We start from the raw sequence: 20,845 nt of genomic DNA on the forward strand, positions 1-20,845 counted from the left end.
CCGTAGAAGGAAGAAATGAAAAAATTGTGTCCAATTTAGATATATTGGATTACTCATGAAAAAAGAAGAAGTTTGTAATCCTAAAGACCAAACAAGGCCTTAAGAATTAATTTCCCTTGATAATGATTTTAGGGATAATGGTTCTTCTCTAATTAGTTTCGTAGCTTAATGAACCGAGCATTATTGTCATTAATCTAAAAATGGGTTTTACACTTCACAAGGGGCGTTGCATTAGTTATGTAGTTGTATTTTTTATCATAACATAAGAAAAGAGAAACGCAAGAATCGAACTTCAGTTGCATATGTGTGAGTCCTCTACACGTTGTAAGCTTCCAAGTTGTAACAAGTCAAACCCTTCGATCCTTTTGTATAAAGAAGGACTTCTCCTGTATAGTTGATAGTTCAGTTCATTGACAATCTAATAGCACTCTCATTCTTTCTATTTTACTTTCAATTTTCAAACATTATTCCGGAGAAAAATAAAACAAAACAGACATTTCGTAAATAAAAAATTGGGACAACTTTATTTATGCCCTAAGTTTTATGATCACGAAATCAACAAAGGGGTGACATTAAAAAATGTAAGAAAATCAAGAAAAACACAAATAAAAACAGAGTGGTCCACGCGTGCCAATGCTTTGTAGTTGTGCACTTGTGTGTGTGTGTGTGTGTTTGCAAAGCGTGCGAGCTTCAAGCGTGCTGACGAGGCACTCACGTGCGAGGGGGGCTTATAAATACGCATGTAGAGAAACGGCACCACCAACACAAAGTTGGGAGGTTTTTCTGAGTTGAATTTTCTTTTTTTCTGTAACACAGAGGTCAGAAGCAAAACAGAGACAGAGGAACTGGCAAAAGGAAAAAGAAAAAGTTGTCTTAAATTATTCATTAGATTTTGTAAAGTAACTGAAAAAGTTGAGAGAAATGGAGATTGAGAGTGAAATGCAGCAGCAATCCAGGTTTAGGAGGATTTGTGTGTTTTGTGGGAGCAGCCAAGGGAAGAAGAGCAGTTACCAGGATGCTGCCATTGAGCTTGGCAAAGAACTGGTATATAACCATGGCTTCTTCTTCTCCTTTTTCTTTTGAAAAGCAATAGGATATTATACATTTAAATTCATCTAAACTACGCAGAGAGTGATTCGAACATGGGTTTAGTGGGGAGAGCAGATAGGTTCAAATATAGTTTTGTGGCGGTTTCTTGACACATGGGTTCTTGGAAAAGTTTTTTGAATTTTTCTCTCATTTGGATTTGAATGTGATTTGTGAGCATGTTTTTGTGTTTGTTTCTTGTTTTGTGAGATGGGTTTTGCTTGGAATTAGCTGATCATCTTTGTGTTTTGTTATGTTTTCATGTTAACTTGTTCTGTTTTTATTGGGACAACCACATTATGATTTTAACTTGTCTGTCACTTGGATCATGAGAGTTTTAGAGAAATTTTAGCAGAATGCATGCCAAAAAAATGTTGCTCTCTCTCTCTCTCTCTCTCTCTCTCTCTCTCTCTCTCTAAACTCATAACTTGAACATTTTTGTTGAAGGTTTCAAGGAACATTGATCTGGTGTATGGAGGGGGCAGCATAGGACTGATGGGTTTGGTTTCACAAGCTGTTCATGATGGTGGTCGCCATGTCATTGGGTACTTTTATTCTATCAAATCTCAGATTATTAAAAGAAAAAAGAGATTAAGAAAGAATTATGGTTGGTTTAGTTCTGCATTGCACACTGATTTTGTCATGTTATTGTCTCCCCCTGCAGAGTTATTCCCAAGACGCTCATGCCTCGAGAGGTATGTTTCCTCCAGCCACATAAAAGTCTTTCAACTCTCCGGTTGCAAAGAATACAATATATATATATAAACACATTATTATATGTGTGTATATTTATAGGGATTACGATTAATGCTCTGTTCTTTCTTTTTAATCACTTGCTTTGCTCTGTTCTTTCTTTTTAGTCACTTGCTTTTCTTATTTCTTCTGAGTGGGGATGATGTGAGCACTTTTAGCTACTGTTTTCGGGTTCATTTTGTTTTTCTCCCTTTTGGGTTTTGTTTTCTTGCTTTTGGGTTGTGTTATTCTCTGTTTGGTGCCCTAGAATTCAGTTTCTTCTTCAATGGATGCTTTGGTTGGGGAGGCTTATCCATTACACACATGAGTACTTGGCACTAGCCCAATAACCCTAATAATAATATCCCACATCTCTGATTCTTTTGAGTTCTAGTGTACTTCAGGTATCTTAGACTCCGGGCGGGTTACAGTTAGATCATTGGTTAAAAGATATAATTACCAAGACCTAACGGCCAAATCAGTTGAAGTATCAGATACTCCGAAGTACTAAAAAATATTCGTCATGCCGTGCTCACTTGAGCTATAAAGTAATTTTGCTTCTTGTGCTTTTCTGTCTTGGCATTTTCTCTCTATCGAACTTTGTTTATTCTTACGTCTCAAAACTACTGGCTGGGGTTCAAATTTTTGCATTGAGTTCATCGTTTCTGCAACTCATCATTGCGTTGCTGCACAAACCTACAAATCTCCCTCTCCCTTCTAATTGTTTAATTTGTTTGTTTTGTCGTGTGCATGGATGTCATTTTGCAGTTAACTGGTGAGACTGTGGGGGAAGTGAAGGCAGTTGCAGGCATGCATCAAAGAAAGGCAGAGATGGCTAAGCACTCAGATGCTTTTATTGCCTTGCCCGGTTAGTATGAGTCCTCAACCAATCTCTCTCTCTCTCTCTCTCTCTCTCTCTCTCTCTCTCTCTCTCTCTCATACACCAGAATTCTTAAACATTGAAGCACAAAGATTTGGCAAGAGAATCTTGATAATTTATTGTTGAAACAATCTGTTTTTGTGGTATGATAGCACTGATATTTGACAATGTTGATTCAGATTGTGATTGTATAAATTTGTAAATTATGAAAAATTGCTCTAACACAAAACCCAAGAAACACCCTGGTTAAGAGTCCCCAGAGCATGACACGTCAACATCTTACACTCAAAATTATAGGTTTTCTGAGGAAATCTGCTTCTGCTTGTGCCGGTTAATATCCTGTTTAGCTAAATATAGTCGTTTGCTGTATATATTGACTTGCACCAATTGGGTTTGCCAACGAGCACCTGCACCTGCACCTGCAGGGAATATGATGCTCACCACCTTCATTCATATACCCGACATCCGGAGTTTCCCCTTGCATTTGAGTTCGAATTTTTCTCCGTGTAAATTTTTAATTTAGGATATCCATCGTCAAAATAAATAATAAAAAAATCCCTCTACAAGCATATGTTTTTGACAGTAAAAGTGTAAGTATTCATATTCCATGGTCAGTCAAAACATTACACCAAGGTTAAAAAGTCCAGATGGAACAAGTCGGTATTTCAAATCTCTTTTTACCCTTCCACCCCAACAAAGTCCTTGTCCTTATCCTAGTACTCGTTGTCTTGTTTTGCCCCTCTATTCTGTGTCCTTATTGCGCTCATCTCTTTCATTACATACGTGTTAACTTAACTATTACCAATGTAAGACGTGAACTGTGCAGCTTCTGGGACTGCAAAAGCTGATTTAGTTTTTCACTGCAGGTGGTTACGGAACTCTGGAAGAGTTACTCGAAGTCATAACATGGGCTCAGCTTGGAATTCATGACAAGCCAGTAATTCCCTGTTTTTTCTGCATTTTTATTACTAGTTGAACGTAAAACTCATCAACTTTTTAGGCTTATCCACCTATTGTTCTTGTCTGTGTGCAGGTGGGATTGCTGAATGTCGATGGATACTACAACTCCTTGCTATCGTTCATCGACAAGGCTGTGGAAGAGGGATTTGTTAGCCCGAGCGCCCGCCACATAATTATATCGGCGCCAACAGCCAAGGAGCTGGTGAAGAAACTGGAGGTAATTTCAAAACGTTGTTTAAAATACTCTAATCTACGGGATAGAGAGGGATTCGAACTCTTATGCAAGGGGATGGGAGCACATCGCTTGGTTTGAAAATTTGTTTTGATGTTTGGTTACTTTTGGTGGTGCAGGATTACGTCCCATGTCATGAAAGAGTTGCTCCAAAGTTGAATTGGGAGATAGAGCAGCTTGGCTACACACAAGAATATGACATCTCTAGATGATATTATGGGCTTGTAAGGCAGCATTCAACCACTAAAGCACTAAAGCTTGTTGGAATTTTGGAAGTTGAAGAGGCTAACTTGTAGAACTCCAAATTTCTGATCGGGGGATCTTTCTTTTTTTGCTTTTGTTTTTCCAATGTAAATTATTGGAATTGACCTCACTATGTGAAGCTTCAATATTCTATGTTTGTGGAAATTTCCTTCCCATTTCTTAACTTGTAAGTAACTGAGCAGCACTTGAGGCTTTTGTGAACCTTCCCCTATAGTAACTAATTTATACATTTATTCTTCAGCACATATGCTTTTGTTTTCACTTTGTTGTGTCTTACCGCAAGCAGTCTGTAACTCAAACGATTAATACCATGTGTCTCTGCATGCGGTGTACCGTGTTCCATTCTCCTCCCATGACATTGCTTGTATCAACGAATTGAGCAAATGGGTTGACAATGCATTGACACGTGGTTGGAAAAACAGAACCAATGGTCCCATTTAGAAGGACAGAAGTGTCACTAACAAAGAAAGAAGGAAAGAAAGAGGTTGCCAATTGTTGTTTGCGGACGCAGATAGAGTTCCATCTTTTCCAGTAATGCTTTTCTGTTAAGGTTGGGAAGCTAAGGCCAACACCAAGAGTGGGGCTTCAAGCCAGCAAACCAGAGGTGCGAGTCATTTGTCAAGTAAATGTTTGATTGGAATTTGGAGGAACGGGGGCCAATCTTGAGAAAAACGAAAGGGGTGCCCTTTGCTGTCGGAGGAATGAGACAATGACATGTGACTTGTGGCCTATGGAGGGCCACTTGTTATGTACATAGAAAAGTAAAAGGCCAATTTTCTGGGACAGTTAGGACCCAGTTTCTTCTAGGTGCCTGTGGTTGATTCCACTAACTGTGTACTTGTGAAAAGGGGATATATTCTCGTGTCACTCTCTCACTGATTGAGTAATTTAACTAGTAATTGAAGATATCCCTCTTTTTTCTCTCTCACTCGTTATGTGACTATGCTCTTTCGTTTATCTCACTCATCACATGACCCTATATCTTTGTCTTTCTCACTCATCACGAGACACCATACATGTAACTGGAAATATAATCCTATCTCTCAGTGGACACTCATCATGTGGCACCATGCATCTAACTGGAAACGGATCATTCTCAATAACTAATGTGACCATACTATCTCTCTTTCTATCTCAATTATCACGTAACTATATTTTCCACTCTTTATCTCACTTACCAAATCACACCATACACGTAACATGAATACATCTCTTTTTCTCTATCTCACTCGTCACATGAAGAAGAGAGAGAGGTATATGTCCGATCACATCCAAAGCTCTTGTTGGTTTGAGCCTTTGAGGAGTCAATTTTTGGAGTTTCTTGGTAGAGGTTCTTTTTCAAACTTCCAGTGTGAAAAATACAAAGATGGGACATAGAGAGATGGTGTTATCAAACGACAGTGGAAACATTTGGAATAAGAGTAGGAGGACAAAACTCCTACAGTGCAGTCCTATCTGTTATGATTTTTGCCAATAGGCCCAAAGCTTTATTAAAAAAGAGGGAAACAAGTGTTCATTTTTTCAGAAAGTTTCTCTGAGCAAGTTAGGCTGAAAATGTACGAGAAAATCTCCAGGAAATTCAATCTATGACACCAGTTCGAATAGGACATTATCGGATTCCATTTCTACAGTTGTAGCAAGGACTCATAGATGTAAATCGTGTCAAGCTGTGAGACGTGACGCTTATGTTGGGTTGTCGTGACATGGTGCATTGACCAATTCTTCATTATTTCTTTTCCTTTTGAAGACGGAGAATTATGATTTTGATCCATATAGTTTGTACAATCTTCTATTTCGGGCCTCATAGGTTATAATAGCAGATTAGACCGCGCAATGTTTGCGGTTTACCATGCTAGTATCGGCCCAACTCAAGCAAACTCAACTTATATGAGGTAGAGAATTTCTAACATTTTGAGTAGAAGTGTGAATAATAAGACTCAAGGTCTAAATAAAAGATCTTATGAAATTAAATTCTTTTTAATTTCAGCCACCTATGTTCAACAAGGTATATAATTTGATTGAATTGAATAACAACCTAACTTCTTCTAAACAATGCACCACTTAATCCAATTTACAGATGCAAGAGAATAAGCAACTTCTAACATTCAAGAGACAATGGAATATATTGAATAAAAAATTTAAAATAAAAATTAGGGCTTGAGGTTGAAAGAGCCACTCACTAGCTGTTTTCATGAGTTTGTTGTCCATTGCAGCATGATGTTGGTACCGGAATCCGATCAGTGGGCTTCGATTCTTTCGGATTGCAAGGCTCCAACTTTTTTCTAAAACCTAACCTTATGGGAAGGATGCTCCAACTTCTCTTGGCCTTGACCAGCTTCTGGAGCTCCTTCTTCATGCTTGAACACTCCTTTTGAAGCTCTAAAACACGTTCCCTCATGTCATGATGATCGAAACCCACAGCTTGGTCTTGTGCAGCGTCCACTTGACCGGACACATCATTTTTGGCGGGGAGCCCAAGGTTTCCGCTGGGATTTTGTGAGTTCTCAAGATTGTCAACAAAGAACCAGCCAGAAATTGATGTGCGGAGTCGAAGCTGTTCAAAGAAAAGGACTTGAACAATTACTCGAAGAGGTAATCTTTCGTTCTGAGCTGCATGCGTACTGGCTTCCAGAGAAAGCTTCTGGCAGTTCATGAGTCTGCAGAGTTGCTCCCTTTCAGCATCTGTAAGCCAAGGATGTGCCTAAGGTTTTGAAAAATGCAATGTTGTTAGCATGCATGATCAGAAAGACACCAAAGTCGTAGAAAAATATTACCCCAACAATGTGTGGTACTCCCGATTATACTGACATATTAGTAATGCCCTAGTTTAAAAATTGGGAAGTTTTCGAGTACTGTGACGGTAACATATGGACCGGCTGATGTAAAATTTACAGTGCAATGCTATTCACAGAATTCTACTCTCAATAGAAATCCATCGACATTTTCGCCAGACTATATCTAAGGTGAAACTAAATATCATTATGTCATGAAGATTAGTTCATACGCCATGCACTTAAGTTTGATTTACCTTCAAGAAAACATCGATTGCATGATATATGCCATCATCCACCGGCCGGGCATATTCAGGGATGACAGCAGCAAGTGCCTGAAATTTTGGTAACTTCAAATTAACATCTGGTGCTACCTCGGCAAGGTATCCATCCACCAGACTGGCTACCATAGTAATAGGTGTCAGTGGATCAGTGCCAGTCATTAGTTGCCCCTCTTCGATTATGCATGGGGAAGATGATGCAAGTGAAGCCTGGTTTACTGACATGAAATGATCAAGAATCCTCTGAATGCAGTCTATGTCGTAAAGAGTCTCCACAGAATAGCCCATATTTGGTATGAGAAGATCTATGAGCACAGCTTGGTCCAACTGGGCACCTACCCTTTTCTCCAAATTTTCTCTGCATGACGGACTTGCATGTAAGATCATAGCCGTTCGTAGCAGCCTAAGGAGAATCTTGGAGGATGTGACTCCTTTCTTATGAGGAAGTAACCCCATGATATCTTCAAGTAGAGCCCTCTGGTCTGCCTCAGAAATGTTAGAAATGGTGGTGCCTGAGTTTACATAATTTGTGTCATGAAAGCTCGACTGTCTATTCATCAAGGGGAGATACTTTCTAACATAGAATATGAGAGAAGCGGCAATACTCTCAGGCATCATTCCTTTCAATTCAACGGCTTGAATCAATCGCTTATAGAGAGGTAAGCTAAGTAAGGATGCATCTTCATACCACCAATCATCAGCGAGAGGTTGGGGCTTAGCGTCATCAGAAGTTATTCCATTCCATGAGGCTGTTGGGTTCTTCATGTCATTTTCTCCTGATAATATAGGCCAACTGAATAACTTTGGATCTGCACAAGCTTTGATAGCCAAGGAATCAATGCATCGTGAAGCAATGTGGAGCTCTTCAGCATATTGTTGAACTTCTTCACATGTTTCAAGAGCTACTATGGAGTCTCTCCAATTGCTGAAGACTTCAGTAAGGAAAACCTCCGTTTGCGCAATGAGATTTCCTTGTTCGTAATCTTCAGTCATTTGGAGGTATTCTGCTGCACATCTAAGGATGACTACGTTCATAGCAGTCAGTTCTATTTTGACGCCATAGCAGAATTTGGTTACAAGCTCAAATGCTTTAGCTCCCCCGGGCACACCATGAAGTTGCAAGGCACAAGAAGATCCTTCCTCACTAGAACACTCTTCGATAAGCCTCTCTAGTAGCCCACTTTTAGAAAGCAACGGAAACTGCAGTAATGGCCAAAATGAGTACTAAAACGAGAGCATAGCTCGCACACCAATTAAAGTTCGACTAAATAAGAAAATTACAAAACAAGTGTAGACAGAGCAAATGGAAATCAATACAATGATGCACCCAGTCATTCACACACGCACACGCACACGCACACATACACAATGTTATTGTTTTCAACTGGAAAGATATATCAAACAAAATGCACCTTGTGGAGGTGAAAAGACATTTCCCCAACTTGAATCACAACATCGCTCGGAAGCCCGGTTGTGCAAAGCCTGAATGAGAAACACAAATCAGATCCATATAAACATAGCTTAAATCACCTAATATAGTCACAACGCAATAGCATTAATTATCACAGAATCAAATACATTGCAGGAGACCTCATAATATTCCTCAAAAGAATCCATCTTTGCTAGTCGTTATACAAACCCCATGTGGTGGGTAGCTAGCAGGACTCTAATCCAATAAATGGGTTCACTTCACGTTCATATAAACAAAACCCGTAGCTACTTTCTGTTGCTAATGAATTCTCTATCAAATGGGTTTACAAATTATACGTAATTAACACATGCATATATAATCAAAGTACTAAACTTTCTTGCTTCTTATATATTACCGAGTACAACAAGCAAACACCAGATGGGCAATTTCTAGTTCATCGATTCTATATATTGGTTTGTAATAGTGCATCAGAGCATATGAAAAAAGGGGTTACCAAGTTTGGCCTTCGCGATGGAATGCTTCAGACTTAGCTCCAAGCTTCATGCAAGCCATGAGTTCTGGTGGTGGTTTTGTAAAATGGGCAGGCTTGGAATCATGAAATTAATAAGTGAAGCAAGAAATGCCGATCAGATAAAGACTTTGGTGAAAATGTGAGTGAGAGTGAACGTGGCATGCTTATCATTTGTGGAAAATAGTTTCAGAGTTTAGAGAGAGAGAGAGAGAGAGAGAGAGAGAGAGAGAGGTAGCGAGTCTAAAGCAAGAAGTGAAGGGGAGAAGGAAGCGGTTCAAACAGTTACAGTGGCTCCATCTGGAGTAGCGATTTAGACTCAACTCTTGATTCCCTTGTGTTTTGCTGTCGCCTTCCTTTCCACTCGGACTCGGCTTTTTGCCACGTCTACAAATGTTCTCAGAAACGGCCATAAGTTATAGCTTGGGCTCCAAAAACACTGAATCCTCTTGAACCTAAATTGTACCTGTTTGGACGTCTTGGAAAAGTGTGAGTTGGGCTTGGGTTGGAATTGTTTGAACTTGTTAAATTTTGCTGTTAGGGTTCGGTTGATGCTATGTCTGCCCGTACTCTGTCAACCTCAAATAAAATCACAGTATGGACGGACAGAGCTTCAACATATAAATTGTCCACTCATAGCAAGGATTTGAAATCTTACATGTCCTCTGTTGTTCATCCGTTGATTAATAAAGAAATGGCTCAACTGCATTTTACATTCTTAATCGATTTAGGTGATTTTCCAAAATGGATCACGAAATATTAATTTTCTTACATTAAATCCTGAGATTTTGGAATCATATCAATTTATATTATTCATCTATTTTATCTAATATATGGTACAAGTGTAATTTTCACATTAACTCAAAAATTAGTCTCAAGCTTCTCACATCGTCATCGTAACGAAAAACCAAACAATCAAATGTATGTACGGAAAAGTAAATATGTTATATGTATATATTTTAAAAATCTCATAAGGCAATGTGCAAATATTGAAACTCACTTTAAACAATCACTCCGAACCAAAATGTGTAAAATGTGATTAGCACTAAAGAAACTGTTTCCTTAAAACAGTGTTACGTCTAATATTTGGCTAATGCATAATATAAGGACATCTTTCTAGCTATTAGATTATGTATGTACACTAAAACATAAGTTTGTATCAAAGTCGTGTGTTTGATTCCTCTATATCCCCAATATCATCAAGAAAAGACATACATAAGCACTGAAAATAATGTTGGATAGGATGATAGATCATAGTAGGATATGTTCAGCTTTCAGGATCCTCTGCTATAACTAAAAAAAATGAATTGTTATTGGTACTTCAAAATTTTCATTTTGTATTCTAAACTTTTTATAATCAGAAAGAAAAATACACTTGTGATAAGAAGTATATAATGAATTTTGCTGATAATAATTTCCAAAAACATTCACACTAGAGATGCATATCGAAAAATAAGTTATATTAAGAAGAAAGACAGACAGATATATGATACGTATGATGAAACGGGTTGCAGGATTTTCTCTTCTACTGAAAGAGTGAAAGACAGCAACAAGACCAAAGTTCCTTGAAACGATTAAAAAAATGGAAGTTTGATTTGAGCATGGGGTGGTGTTGGTTTTAAACCCCCCATAACCCAGCAGTCAGGCCGCTCAAGAATTTTCCATAAATATTCGTTTCATGGACCATATATATGAGTCTTATGGCTAGCCCATTGTTTTGTTTTTAAATTTAATTACTTGTGAAGCTTTTACGAATGTTACAAATCACATCATGTAATCAAGTCTCTGCGCCGGCATCGGCAGCCCAGCCGGCTCTGCATCCGCCTCCGCCAACCTGTTCTACATGTGTGTGATTTTAATGTTGTCCCCAATTAATCCATATATATATGTATATCATATATGTATGTAAAGTTTATATTATTAAAGTATTTATATATGTATGTATAGTGTATATTATTAAAGTATATCTAAATCTATAGTCTTTATTAGTATGAGCAGCCTGCCTGCCTTTGAATTTGAGGGCCACCTGCATTGCATGGAGAGGATGCGACTCTAAACTCTAAAGTCGTAAGATAAAATGCATGAAAGATATGAGCCCTCCACTCACGACTCAGTGGCCACTCTATTCATCCACTAAGACAGTTTAGATAGTTGACCCACTCATTACTAATTGGGCTGCACTAATTAGACTTAAGTCTAAATTTGTTAGATTAATTACTGATATTGTCTACAAATTACAATACAAAGTTAGAAACAACGTAAATATATAAACAATAATGATCTTCGATATATAATATTTGTATGTTACACATCTAACAAGCTAGTTTCATAGATTTAGAATCATAATTAATTTTGTAGTGAACTAAGTCACACGTCTCCACTTAAAAGATTAATGAGAGTTTAACTAATCCTAGTTTGAGTTTGAGTAGGTAGAAGAAGGAAATGATTAATTCCTACTCCAATGTCAAGCCAAGTTCTAACTATTTTCTCTTGAATTTGGGACCTAATTTTTAGGGATTGACAATCTTTTTTCATAGTCAAGTTTATGATAACTCATATATTTCGTATATTTATATCATTAATTTTTAGTCTCTTTGTGATGTTTTCCAGTTAAATTGGTTGCGTTATACCCTATTTTGTGTTAGTATGTAGTTACATGTATTTTAAGATTCATTTGAGGCAAAAGAAGTGAAAATATAATGTGTAAAAAAGCTTTGTGGCCTGTTTTGAAGTCCAAGTAAAGTTGTTGCCTATTTAAAAGTCCAAATAAAGTTGTTGCTTGTTTTACAGTCCAAATAAAGAATTTAAGGCGAATGTGGCTTGTTAGAAAACCTAGAGCATAATGGTAAATGAATTGGGATTGCTAGCCCGATTTGGACATATCAAATAATGCAAAAACGTGCAAAATAAAAGCTAAGTTGTTAGGATCTCTTTGGAATATCTTGTAGCCTCTTTTACCCCATAAAAACTTGTCTTTTAGCCACTTCTACATACCCTTTTTATTCTGGACAAATTTCATTTTAACTTTGTTTAGATTTTTAAGCTACTTTAGTTTTCAAAACAAAAATCCAAATCACACTTGTTATTTTTATTGTTTAATTAGGGTTCACTTAAAGCTAATAATCCGTAGAGGTCTAACCGTCCTTGTGGTTCGACACCCTTACTTGTGCCGCTATACTATCCTCATATTTGCACTCAGAAGGAACACAACAGTTTAAACGTGTAATTTTGGTGTGGGACACTCTTTTGATGTGCTTATATTTTTTTTAGTTTGTCTATTCTTTGCAATAATTTTAGAAATTTAATATGAGTTTGTTGTATTTTGTAGTCTCGCTATATATAATTTTTGGTCAATTTGTTTGGTGGCTGAATATGAGATTTCATATTTCGTTTGCTTCACCGGTCATTTCAAATATGTAATTTGGCTCACCTCAAAGGTTATGTTACACTAGTCACTAAAAAAAAATTACGCCTATTTGGGGTAATGTTTTCTTTTAGTTTCAATCTTATAAGCAACCTATTATTTTATCAAATTACATACTAATCATGTTGGTACTTTCGTTAGAGGTGGGCCAACCTCGATGGAAGAAGTGATTTATGTATGACCCATGGTGGAATCAAGATGAGTAGTGTGCTGAGGTGGTGTGGCATGGTTGGACTAGTGTTCAAGGTGGGTCTCATGCCCATAGATTGGTGAATAACTTGAAAAATGTCAAACATTGTTTACTAGGGTGACGGAAAAGGGCTAGGCGAAATGAACAACAAGAAATTTGCCGATTGAAGGAAGCCCTTCGAAATGCATATTAGCAATCGACTTTTTATGATTTGGGAGATGGAAGCGGAGCTCACACGGGCAATTAAAAATGAAGAAATCTATTGGTGGACGAAGTCCAGAGTGCAGTGGTTGTAGGAAAGAGACAAAAATACAAGATTTTTTCATGCTTAGACTATGAAACGGAGATGACGGAATGCCATCCGAGGGTTAGAGGAGGAAGACGAATCTTGGTCCACGAACAGGTAGTGTATTCAGGAGGTTGCAGTTCAGTATTTCCACTCCTTATTCTCTTTGGCTAGGGCCACTAGCTTTCATGAGATTATCTCATGTGTGCCGAGTAAGGTGGGGAGTTTGAATAATAATTTATTGATTGCTCTGGTGACTGATGCAGAGATTGAGATTGCTATCTACCAAATGCACCCAACTAAATCCCCAGGTCCGGATGGGTTTAATGCTGGTTTCTTTCAACACATTGGGAAATGGTGGGTGGTGTGGTTCTAGGTATGGTCAAATCCTATTTTCCAGACTAGGCGGTTGTTAAATGAGTTAAACCATACCAATATTGTACTTATTCCAAAAGTGGACAACCCACAAAATATTACCCAATTTCGGCCAATATCATTATGTAATGTAGTGTATAAGATTATTTCCAAGGTTCTGACGAACCGGCTGAAGAAAGTTGTCTCTAAAGTAATTAGCTGAAGAAAGTTAACTCTAAAGTAATTAGGCAGAACTAGTCAGCGTTTGTAGCTAGAAGACAAATCTCAGATAACATCTTGGTGGTTCATGAATTGCTACACTACATGAAGCAAGGGAATGATGAAGGTATTAATTTTATGGCGTTAAAATTGGATATGGAAAAATCTTATGACTGTGTTGAATGGCCGTTTTTGAATGCTATGTTGCATAAATTGGGATTTGATGATATTTTCGGTCAGTGGGTAATGGAGTGTGTGCAAACAGTCTCATACAATGTGATTATTAATGGGGAGGTCACGGGTCACATAGTACCATGTAGGGGACTCCGTCAGGGGGATCCCTTAACACCATTTATGTTTTTAATTTGTGATGAAGGTTTATCTGCCTTAATTCAAAATGAGGAGAGGGTTAGGCACATCAGGGGGATGACATTCAACCATTTAGCCAAGCCTCTCTCTCATGTGTTCTTTGCGGATGATTTGGTTCTATTTTGTCAAGCCACGCGAAAATTGAGGCGATACATGTTAATGGAGTACTCCAAAAATATGTCGAAAGGTCTGGGCAGTTTGTTAATGTCACACCCCGATCCCAACATGTGCCCATGATCGACACGTGACGTCACCAAAACTCGTATCTCAAACTTATTCCGCCTCCGGAATATGGCAAATTACAACTCCATAATCAAATTTCGTAGTGATTTTTCGTATATCTTATGGTTGTATCTAATCTCTCGTTAGATTGCCTTCGTACCCTCAATAGGGATCAAGCCATTCATAGTTCGTTATACATTACACTCGAACAATTATCACATCATTCACTTGATCTTCAGCATGATACATCCATAGCATGTAACATATCAAATAACCAATGAAGCACAATATTAATCTCAAGGTACCTTGATCAACTAAAATAATCATAATAATAACAATCATATTCAACGTCATTCCACAATCCCATCAATTAAACAATTCATGAATAAAAGATGAATGATCTTAGCATTTAACTACATTAATCAAACAATCCGATAACATATCATTTTATGAATCTAATTAAAGAACTCTATATAATTCCCTAATTGGATTATAAGTAATAAACATGGTAAATCTAATTTGTATTCACAAGGTCTTGTGCGGGTAATTCTCATTCGTTCGAATCTAGGGTTCTAGACTAACCTTATGGAAATGAGCAAGAGCAAGGATTCCGGACCACTCAACGGAATCCAAAATATCAAGTGGCTTCTCATAATCTACCCAGATATGTCACATGTAAAATCAATGCCTACATCATGGAAATGGTACATTGGGCCAATCAGACACTGAGATAAACTACGAGGCTCGGGTGAGTGACAATTATACAAGTATGTGATATTTAGTAAAAACAGACCATCGATAACAATCTATAAACATCGAGTATAGAATGATGCTTTATGAAATCATAATCAAGTCGCTGTAAACTCCGAATGAGTTACCCAGACATCCAACAGCTTTTCTAATTCAAACCTCAAGATTCTCAAAACCATCATTCATATATGTATAAAAAAAAAACTAGGGTTAGAAGGAAGCAGTTCGGCCGAACCCTACATAAGTAACCAAAAAGGAAGTGGCCCTCCAAAGCAGATTAACCAAGCAAAGCCACCCTTGATAAAGTAACCAAGTAGGCAGTGACCCCCCTAACGCGGATTAACCAAATAGAGTCACTCCTACAACTGTTAGGAAGTGATCACCCAACGCAGATTAACCAAGCATGATCACTCCTAAGCATACATGGCCATAAAGATAGCCCAACACGGATTAACCAAGAACGATCCATATATAATATGGTCCCCCAACACGGATTAACCAAGCAGGACCACTAGTGACCCCCCAACACAGATTAACCAAACAAGGTCAAGATAACCAAGTAGGTAGTGACCCTCAATACGGATTAATCAAGCAGGGTCACACCTACATAACTATTAGGCAATGATCACCCAATGCGGATTAACCAAGCATGATCACCCCTAAATATAAAGGGCTATAAGGATCACCCAACACGGATTAACCAAGCGCAATCCATAAATAGTATGGTCCCCCAACGCGGATTAACCAAGCAAGACCATCCATACACCACTGCTACATGATGCAGTTAGATTAACACAAAAACCACTTACCCTTATCTCATTCGTTATGATTTACATCGTAATCACTTGCACTATCAACTTCTTATGACCACTAACTATCTTATCATACAAGCATAAAAGTTCTACATAATACTTCTCATAATATTCTGGGTTCACATCGTCATAAAAACAATCATACACATCATACTAATTATACATATCTAACCACATTTCATAAATGTTTCCAAGCTACAGTTGAATCACAATTAATAAACATAGATCGACGCTAAAAATAAAAATAACAATTTAATAGAAAGCACATTTAATAAACAAGTATAACTCAATATGGTGCCACTAGTACATATATCAAGACACATGTCAACTGGAAACGACATGTCATCGTAATGAGCCAAGTAAGCTCCATCAAGCCTCAACAACAAACTAGAGATAAACGACACTCTAGAGTAGAGCACGTTGACTAGAACGTCAATCGTCAATAAGGTAGGTCCATTAAGGTCAATAATCTACGGTTATTCAATCCGGAAGATCCGCACATCGGATTTCCGATCTATAAGTTCTCAAAGGTCTAATAACTGATAACTAGGGTGCTCACAAAATTGTACGACGATCCAACGATCAAATTGTCGTCAATCACACAAACAAGTGGTGGTCCAATTTGATCACCACACCAAACAATTGAATTTCGGGAAACCAAGCTGGACATAGGTTCATAGGGTCACTAGAAAGTATTTGGTACTTAGACAACACTTGTGGACGGTCCCACGCACCTCCACACGTCGTGGTAGCCAAGGTGGAGCGTTTAGAAAACTTGAATTTTCAACATTAACTAAATGAGCTCAAATTTACGTGGTAGCTAGAGCTCAACAAGGGAAACACTTTTCAAAACTAGGCCAGTGATAAATTCTAACCGGAAACCGTCCAAATTCACTGAAGAAAACTGGATTTCTAGGGTTCTAAACACCCAACTCTAAAATGAATACAAAAGCATTGTAGAAACTTATTTTCCTCAATATACAGTATATATATATATACACGCACACAAGTGAGTAGATAATACTCTATGGTTACATCTTAAAGACCATAAACATACACATAAATATGGAGTTACAATATAACGAACAATTGGCCAATATTCTATAATTAGTGTCATTAACTATTGTAACTCCCTAACATCCCCCCACAAACTTGACATTGGAAAATAGACAAGTTTGGAAATAAGAAGCCTAAAACGATCAGCAGACAAGCGCTTGGTAAAAACATCTGCTAGTTGATGAGTAGAAGGGATGAAGTGAACCTGGTGACTGCTCGAAGTGACACGTTTGCAAACAAAATGATAATCAATAGCAATGTGTTTGGTGCAAGCATGAAAAACGAGATTGGCAACAAGATACGTGGCAGCTAAATTGTCATAAATAAGAATAATTTGATGTGCGAGATAATGCTGAAGTTCATGGAGAAGACCTTGAATCCATATAGTATCTGCACATGCATAGGCTAAGGCTCAGTACTCAGCTTCAACACTCAAACGTGAAACAGTCTGTTGCTTCTTTGCACTCCAGGATATTAAATTAGGTCCAAAAAAGACACAATACCCAGTAGTGGACCGGCGGGTATCAGGACAACCTGCCCAATCCGCATCTGAATAGGCAACAACAAATAAGGAATCAGTAGAATAGCGAATAGGGAAGCCATGTCCAAGGGTACCTTTGAGATAATGTAGGATGCATTTGACTGCTTCATAGTGAACATCAGTGGGAGATCCAATGAACTGAGAAACATGTTGTACAACATACGAAATGTCGAGACGAGTCATTGTGAGATATTGGAGAGCACCGACAATCTGTCGATATGGGGTGGGGTCTGATAGGGGAGTATCATGGGTACGGGAAAGGCTGCCTTTAGACGACATTGGTGTAGAAACCGGTTTCCATGCCAACATGTTACTGTGTTGAAGGACATCAAGAGCTATTTAGCCTGATTAAGATGAACATAACCTTTCTCATATGTAACCTCAATACCAAGAAAGTAATGAAGTCGGCCAAGGTCTTTGATGTCAAATTCAGTGCCCAAGGTATTGATAAAGCTTGTAAATAGGATTGACTACTACATGTGAGCACGATGTTGTCAACATAAAGAAGCAAAATCATCTTATGAAACTGATCCTGATATACAAACATGGAATCATCAGAGTGGCTTTGAGTAAAACCAACACGAATCAAGAATGAACTAAAACATTGAAACCAAGCACGAGGTGCTTGTTTAAGACCATATATAGCCTTGTGAAGTTTGCAGACATGATTTGGTCGACTGGATCAACAAACCCAAGAGGTCGTTGCATATAAACTTCCTCAGATAAGGTGCCATAGAGAAAAACATTCTTGACGTCGAGTTGTCGAATAGACCACCCAAAACTAACTGCAAGACTGAGCACGATTCGAATTGTAGTTAGTTTAACAACCATGCTGAATGTATCAAAATAATCGACCCCATATTGTTGGTGAAATCCCTTGGCCACAAGACGTGCTTTGTAGCGCTCAACAGTGCCATCGGATCGCCGTTTGACTTTGAAAACCCATTTACAGCCAACTGGGTTCTGTGTGGAGAATGAAGGAACCAATGACCATGTACCTTGTTTGAGAAGAGCATTGAAATCATCATGCATGACTTGCTTCCATGTTGGAGATTGAGCAGCTTGAGTGCAACATGTGGGTTCAACATCAGAGGTGAGTAGTGCGGTCAGGGCGTGAGAAAGAGGGTAACGGGTGGAGAAATTGGCATATTTGAGATTTGGTTTAAAGATTCCTAATTTAGAACGAGTTAGAATAGAAGATGGACAACCGGAAATTGGTGGGAACGGTGATGTATCAGGAATAAGGGTGTTGGAAAGCGGTAGATGCAAGATGGGTTCTAAAGAAGTTGCAGATATGAGAGATTGTGTGCTAGGCACGGGTTGAGAAGTCTGGTTAATGTGGATGGGAGTTTGGTCTGGTTGATGAATTGGAGTCGCGACAAAAATAGGCCTTGAGTCTTGTGTGATAGTGGTGGGCCTTGTAAAAGAATTTTGGTCTAAGCAAAAGTCAACAGGTAGAAGGACAAAGTCGGTGTTCACGACAGGTGTGGAAAGGTTAGAAGCACCAAAATAAAATTTGGCTTCATGAAAATTCACATGACGAGAAGTGTAAAGTCGACCCGTAGGAGGATGTAGACAGCGATAGCCTTTATGACGATTGATGTAACCGACAGAGACACACTCAAGAGAGCGGGGTTGTAATTTATTAGAAATATAATCACCAAGAAATGGGTAACATACACACCCAAATGTCCGAATGAGTGAGTAATCGGGATTGTGAGAGAACAATTTTTGATATTAAGAAGCCCATTCAAGTACCGGAGTCGGAAGTCGATTGATCAAGTAAACAGTTGTACAAAGGGCTTCAGCCCATAAATGATAAGGCGTTTAAGCAATAAGAAGAAGAGTACGACCCATGTTAGCGATATGACAATGCTTTTGTTCAGCCAAACCATTTTGTTGAGGTGTGTGGACAAGAAAAACGATGCATAATTCCATTCGTAGCACAAAATTGCTTAAATTGGAAGTTATCATATTCCTTACCCCCTATCACTTTGGATTTGTTTAATGGACAAAGAGAATTGATTTTTGACATACATGACAAAATTGGAAAAATAACCAAAGACTTCATATTTGAGACGCATTGGAAAAATCCAGGAGAAGCGAGTATAATCATCCGTAAATAAAACATAATAACGGAACCCAGAAGTAGAAATAACTGGAGACATCCAAACATCAGAATGTATTAATTCAAAAGGAGTAACAGAATAATGTTCATTACAAGAAAAATGAAGCCTAACAAATTTGGCCAAGGCACAATGGTTACAAAATTGACTTGCCAAACATTTAGAATCTAAGAAGGACTAAGAAACAAGTGTGCGAAGCACTTTATTGGATGGATGGCCGAGACGATGATGCCAAGCGGAAGATGACATAGCTACAGAAGCAAGTGCAACTGGTGAGGTAGACAAGAGCATTGGAAGAACAGGATAAAGACCATCTTTACATTGGCCCTGAAAAAGAAGAACTCCAGTGGTTAAATCATGAATTATATAGCCCTATGGAAAGAATGTAATGCTAACATGACAATCCTTAGTATATTGAGCAAGGATAATAGATTTTTATGTAAGGAAGGAACACGAAGAACATCGGAAGGACGAAAAACATAAGTACCAAAAGTGAAAGAGACATTACCAGAATGAGTGATGGGGAGGGAAGTGCCGTTACCAATAACAATTTGGTTAGAATAAGACTGTGGAATTTAGGTAGAAGTCGAGTGTGCATCATGAGTCATATGATTGGTAGCGCCAGAATCAAAGTACCAATTGGGGTCGATTGAAGAGGCAATATGCATACCAGTAAAAGCATGAGGATAAGGACACTGAGCAGCAAGATGACCATACTGTCGGCAATTCCAACATTGCCGAAGAGGAGGATGAGGGCCTAAAAGGCCTTGAGAAGGAGTTGGGTTGAGTGGCGGGCGAACAAGACCATATCCCTGTGCAGAGGCAACAACAGGAAAGCAAGTGGGTTGACCACAGGTTCGAGGGGTGCGGGGTCCACGCGGATTACGAGCAAAGAGAAAAGCACTTGGTTGAGCATTGGGAGTCATCTGTGTTGGAAGTATGCCCATAAAGCCACTCATTTGATGTAATAGCTTTTGGAATACTTATTGTATTAAACTATTATATGTTTCATGAAGGGCAAAGCTTATTGTTAATCACTATTTATTGTATCATGTGTTTAAGCAATAAGGGAATCCAATGAAAGTATTTAATCTGAGAGAGAAGTGATCTAAGTAAGTTAGATTAACGAGACATTTCTCTTATGTTCATTCCTAAAATGTTCCTAGCCATAGGATTGCCAATTGGGCATTGACAATCCGCTAATGTTAGTATGTGTTATGTAAACTCAAGCGTGAGTATAACTAGTCTCAAGTCATTTAGTATTGGACACTGAGACAAACACGTAGGTGCTCGAAAGGGTAATCGAGTACATTGAACAACGATCAAAAGAGAGTTCGAATATGCATGTCA

At 38.3% G+C, this 20,845-nt stretch overlaps 3 protein-coding genes across 3 annotated transcripts; 1 reads left to right on the forward strand and 2 right to left on the reverse strand.

Moving 5' to 3' along the window:
* Positions 1 to 761: 761 nt before the first annotated feature.
* LOC103433230 (cytokinin riboside 5'-monophosphate phosphoribohydrolase LOG3) lies at positions 762 to 4,399 on the forward strand. The gene is made up of 7 exons (XM_008371466.4): positions 762 to 1,044; positions 1,534 to 1,631; positions 1,751 to 1,781; positions 2,587 to 2,686; positions 3,565 to 3,635; positions 3,732 to 3,875; positions 4,010 to 4,399. The coding sequence occupies exons 1-7, from the start codon at positions 922 to 924 to the stop codon at positions 4,100 to 4,102; spliced, it is 660 nt and encodes a 219-aa protein (XP_008369688.1). The 5' UTR covers positions 762 to 921; the 3' UTR covers positions 4,103 to 4,399.
* Positions 4,400 to 6,099: 1,700 nt separating this feature from the next.
* LOC103433229 (BTB/POZ domain-containing protein At5g03250) lies at positions 6,100 to 9,404 on the reverse strand. The gene is made up of 4 exons (XM_008371465.4): positions 9,132 to 9,404; positions 8,619 to 8,688; positions 7,183 to 8,406; positions 6,100 to 6,855 (listed from the first exon to the last, which is right to left on the reverse strand). The coding sequence occupies exons 1-4, from the start codon at positions 9,188 to 9,190 to the stop codon at positions 6,334 to 6,336; spliced, it is 1,875 nt and encodes a 624-aa protein (XP_008369687.2). The 5' UTR covers positions 9,191 to 9,404; the 3' UTR covers positions 6,100 to 6,333.
* Positions 9,405 to 17,240: 7,836 nt separating this feature from the next.
* Positions 17,241 to 17,678, reverse strand: LOC108173197 (uncharacterized mitochondrial protein AtMg00810-like). The gene has a single exon (XM_017331853.1). It carries the CDS (start codon positions 17,676 to 17,678, stop codon positions 17,241 to 17,243), a length of 438 nt encoding a protein of 145 aa, XP_017187342.1.
* Between the last annotated feature and the right edge of the window lie 3,167 nt (positions 17,679 to 20,845).

Source organism: Malus domestica, chromosome 04 (genome assembly GCF_042453785.1).
Source record: "Malus domestica chromosome 04, GDT2T_hap1".
Taxonomy (NCBI): Eukaryota; Viridiplantae; Streptophyta; class Magnoliopsida; order Rosales; family Rosaceae; genus Malus; species Malus domestica.

Excerpts from the sequence above, each read along its gene's own strand:
- LOC103433229 (XM_008371465.4), bottom strand. The coding sequence starts at position 9,190 with ATGGCTTGCATGAAGCTTGGAGCTAAGTCTGAAGCATTCCATCGCGAA. Across the intron at positions 8,689-9,131 it reads CATCGCGAAGGCCAAACTTG|GCTTTGCACAACCGGGCTTC; the intron begins GTAACCCCTTTT and ends TTTCTCATTCAG. Across the intron at positions 8,407-8,618 it reads TGTCTTTTCACCTCCACAAG|TTTCCGTTGCTTTCTAAAAG; the intron begins GTGCATTTTGTT and ends CCATTACTGCAG.
- LOC108173197 (XM_017331853.1), bottom strand. The coding sequence starts at position 17,678 with ATGTTGGCATGGAAACCGGTTTCTACACCAATGTCGTCTAAAGGCAGC.
- LOC103433230 (XM_008371466.4), top strand. The coding sequence starts at position 922 with ATGGAGATTGAGAGTGAAATGCAGCAGCAATCCAGGTTTAGGAGGATT. Across the intron at positions 1,045-1,533 it reads TTGAGCTTGGCAAAGAACTG|GTTTCAAGGAACATTGATCT; the intron begins GTATATAACCAT and ends TTTTTGTTGAAG. Across the intron at positions 2,687-3,564 it reads TGCTTTTATTGCCTTGCCCG|GTGGTTACGGAACTCTGGAA; the intron begins GTTAGTATGAGT and ends TTTTCACTGCAG.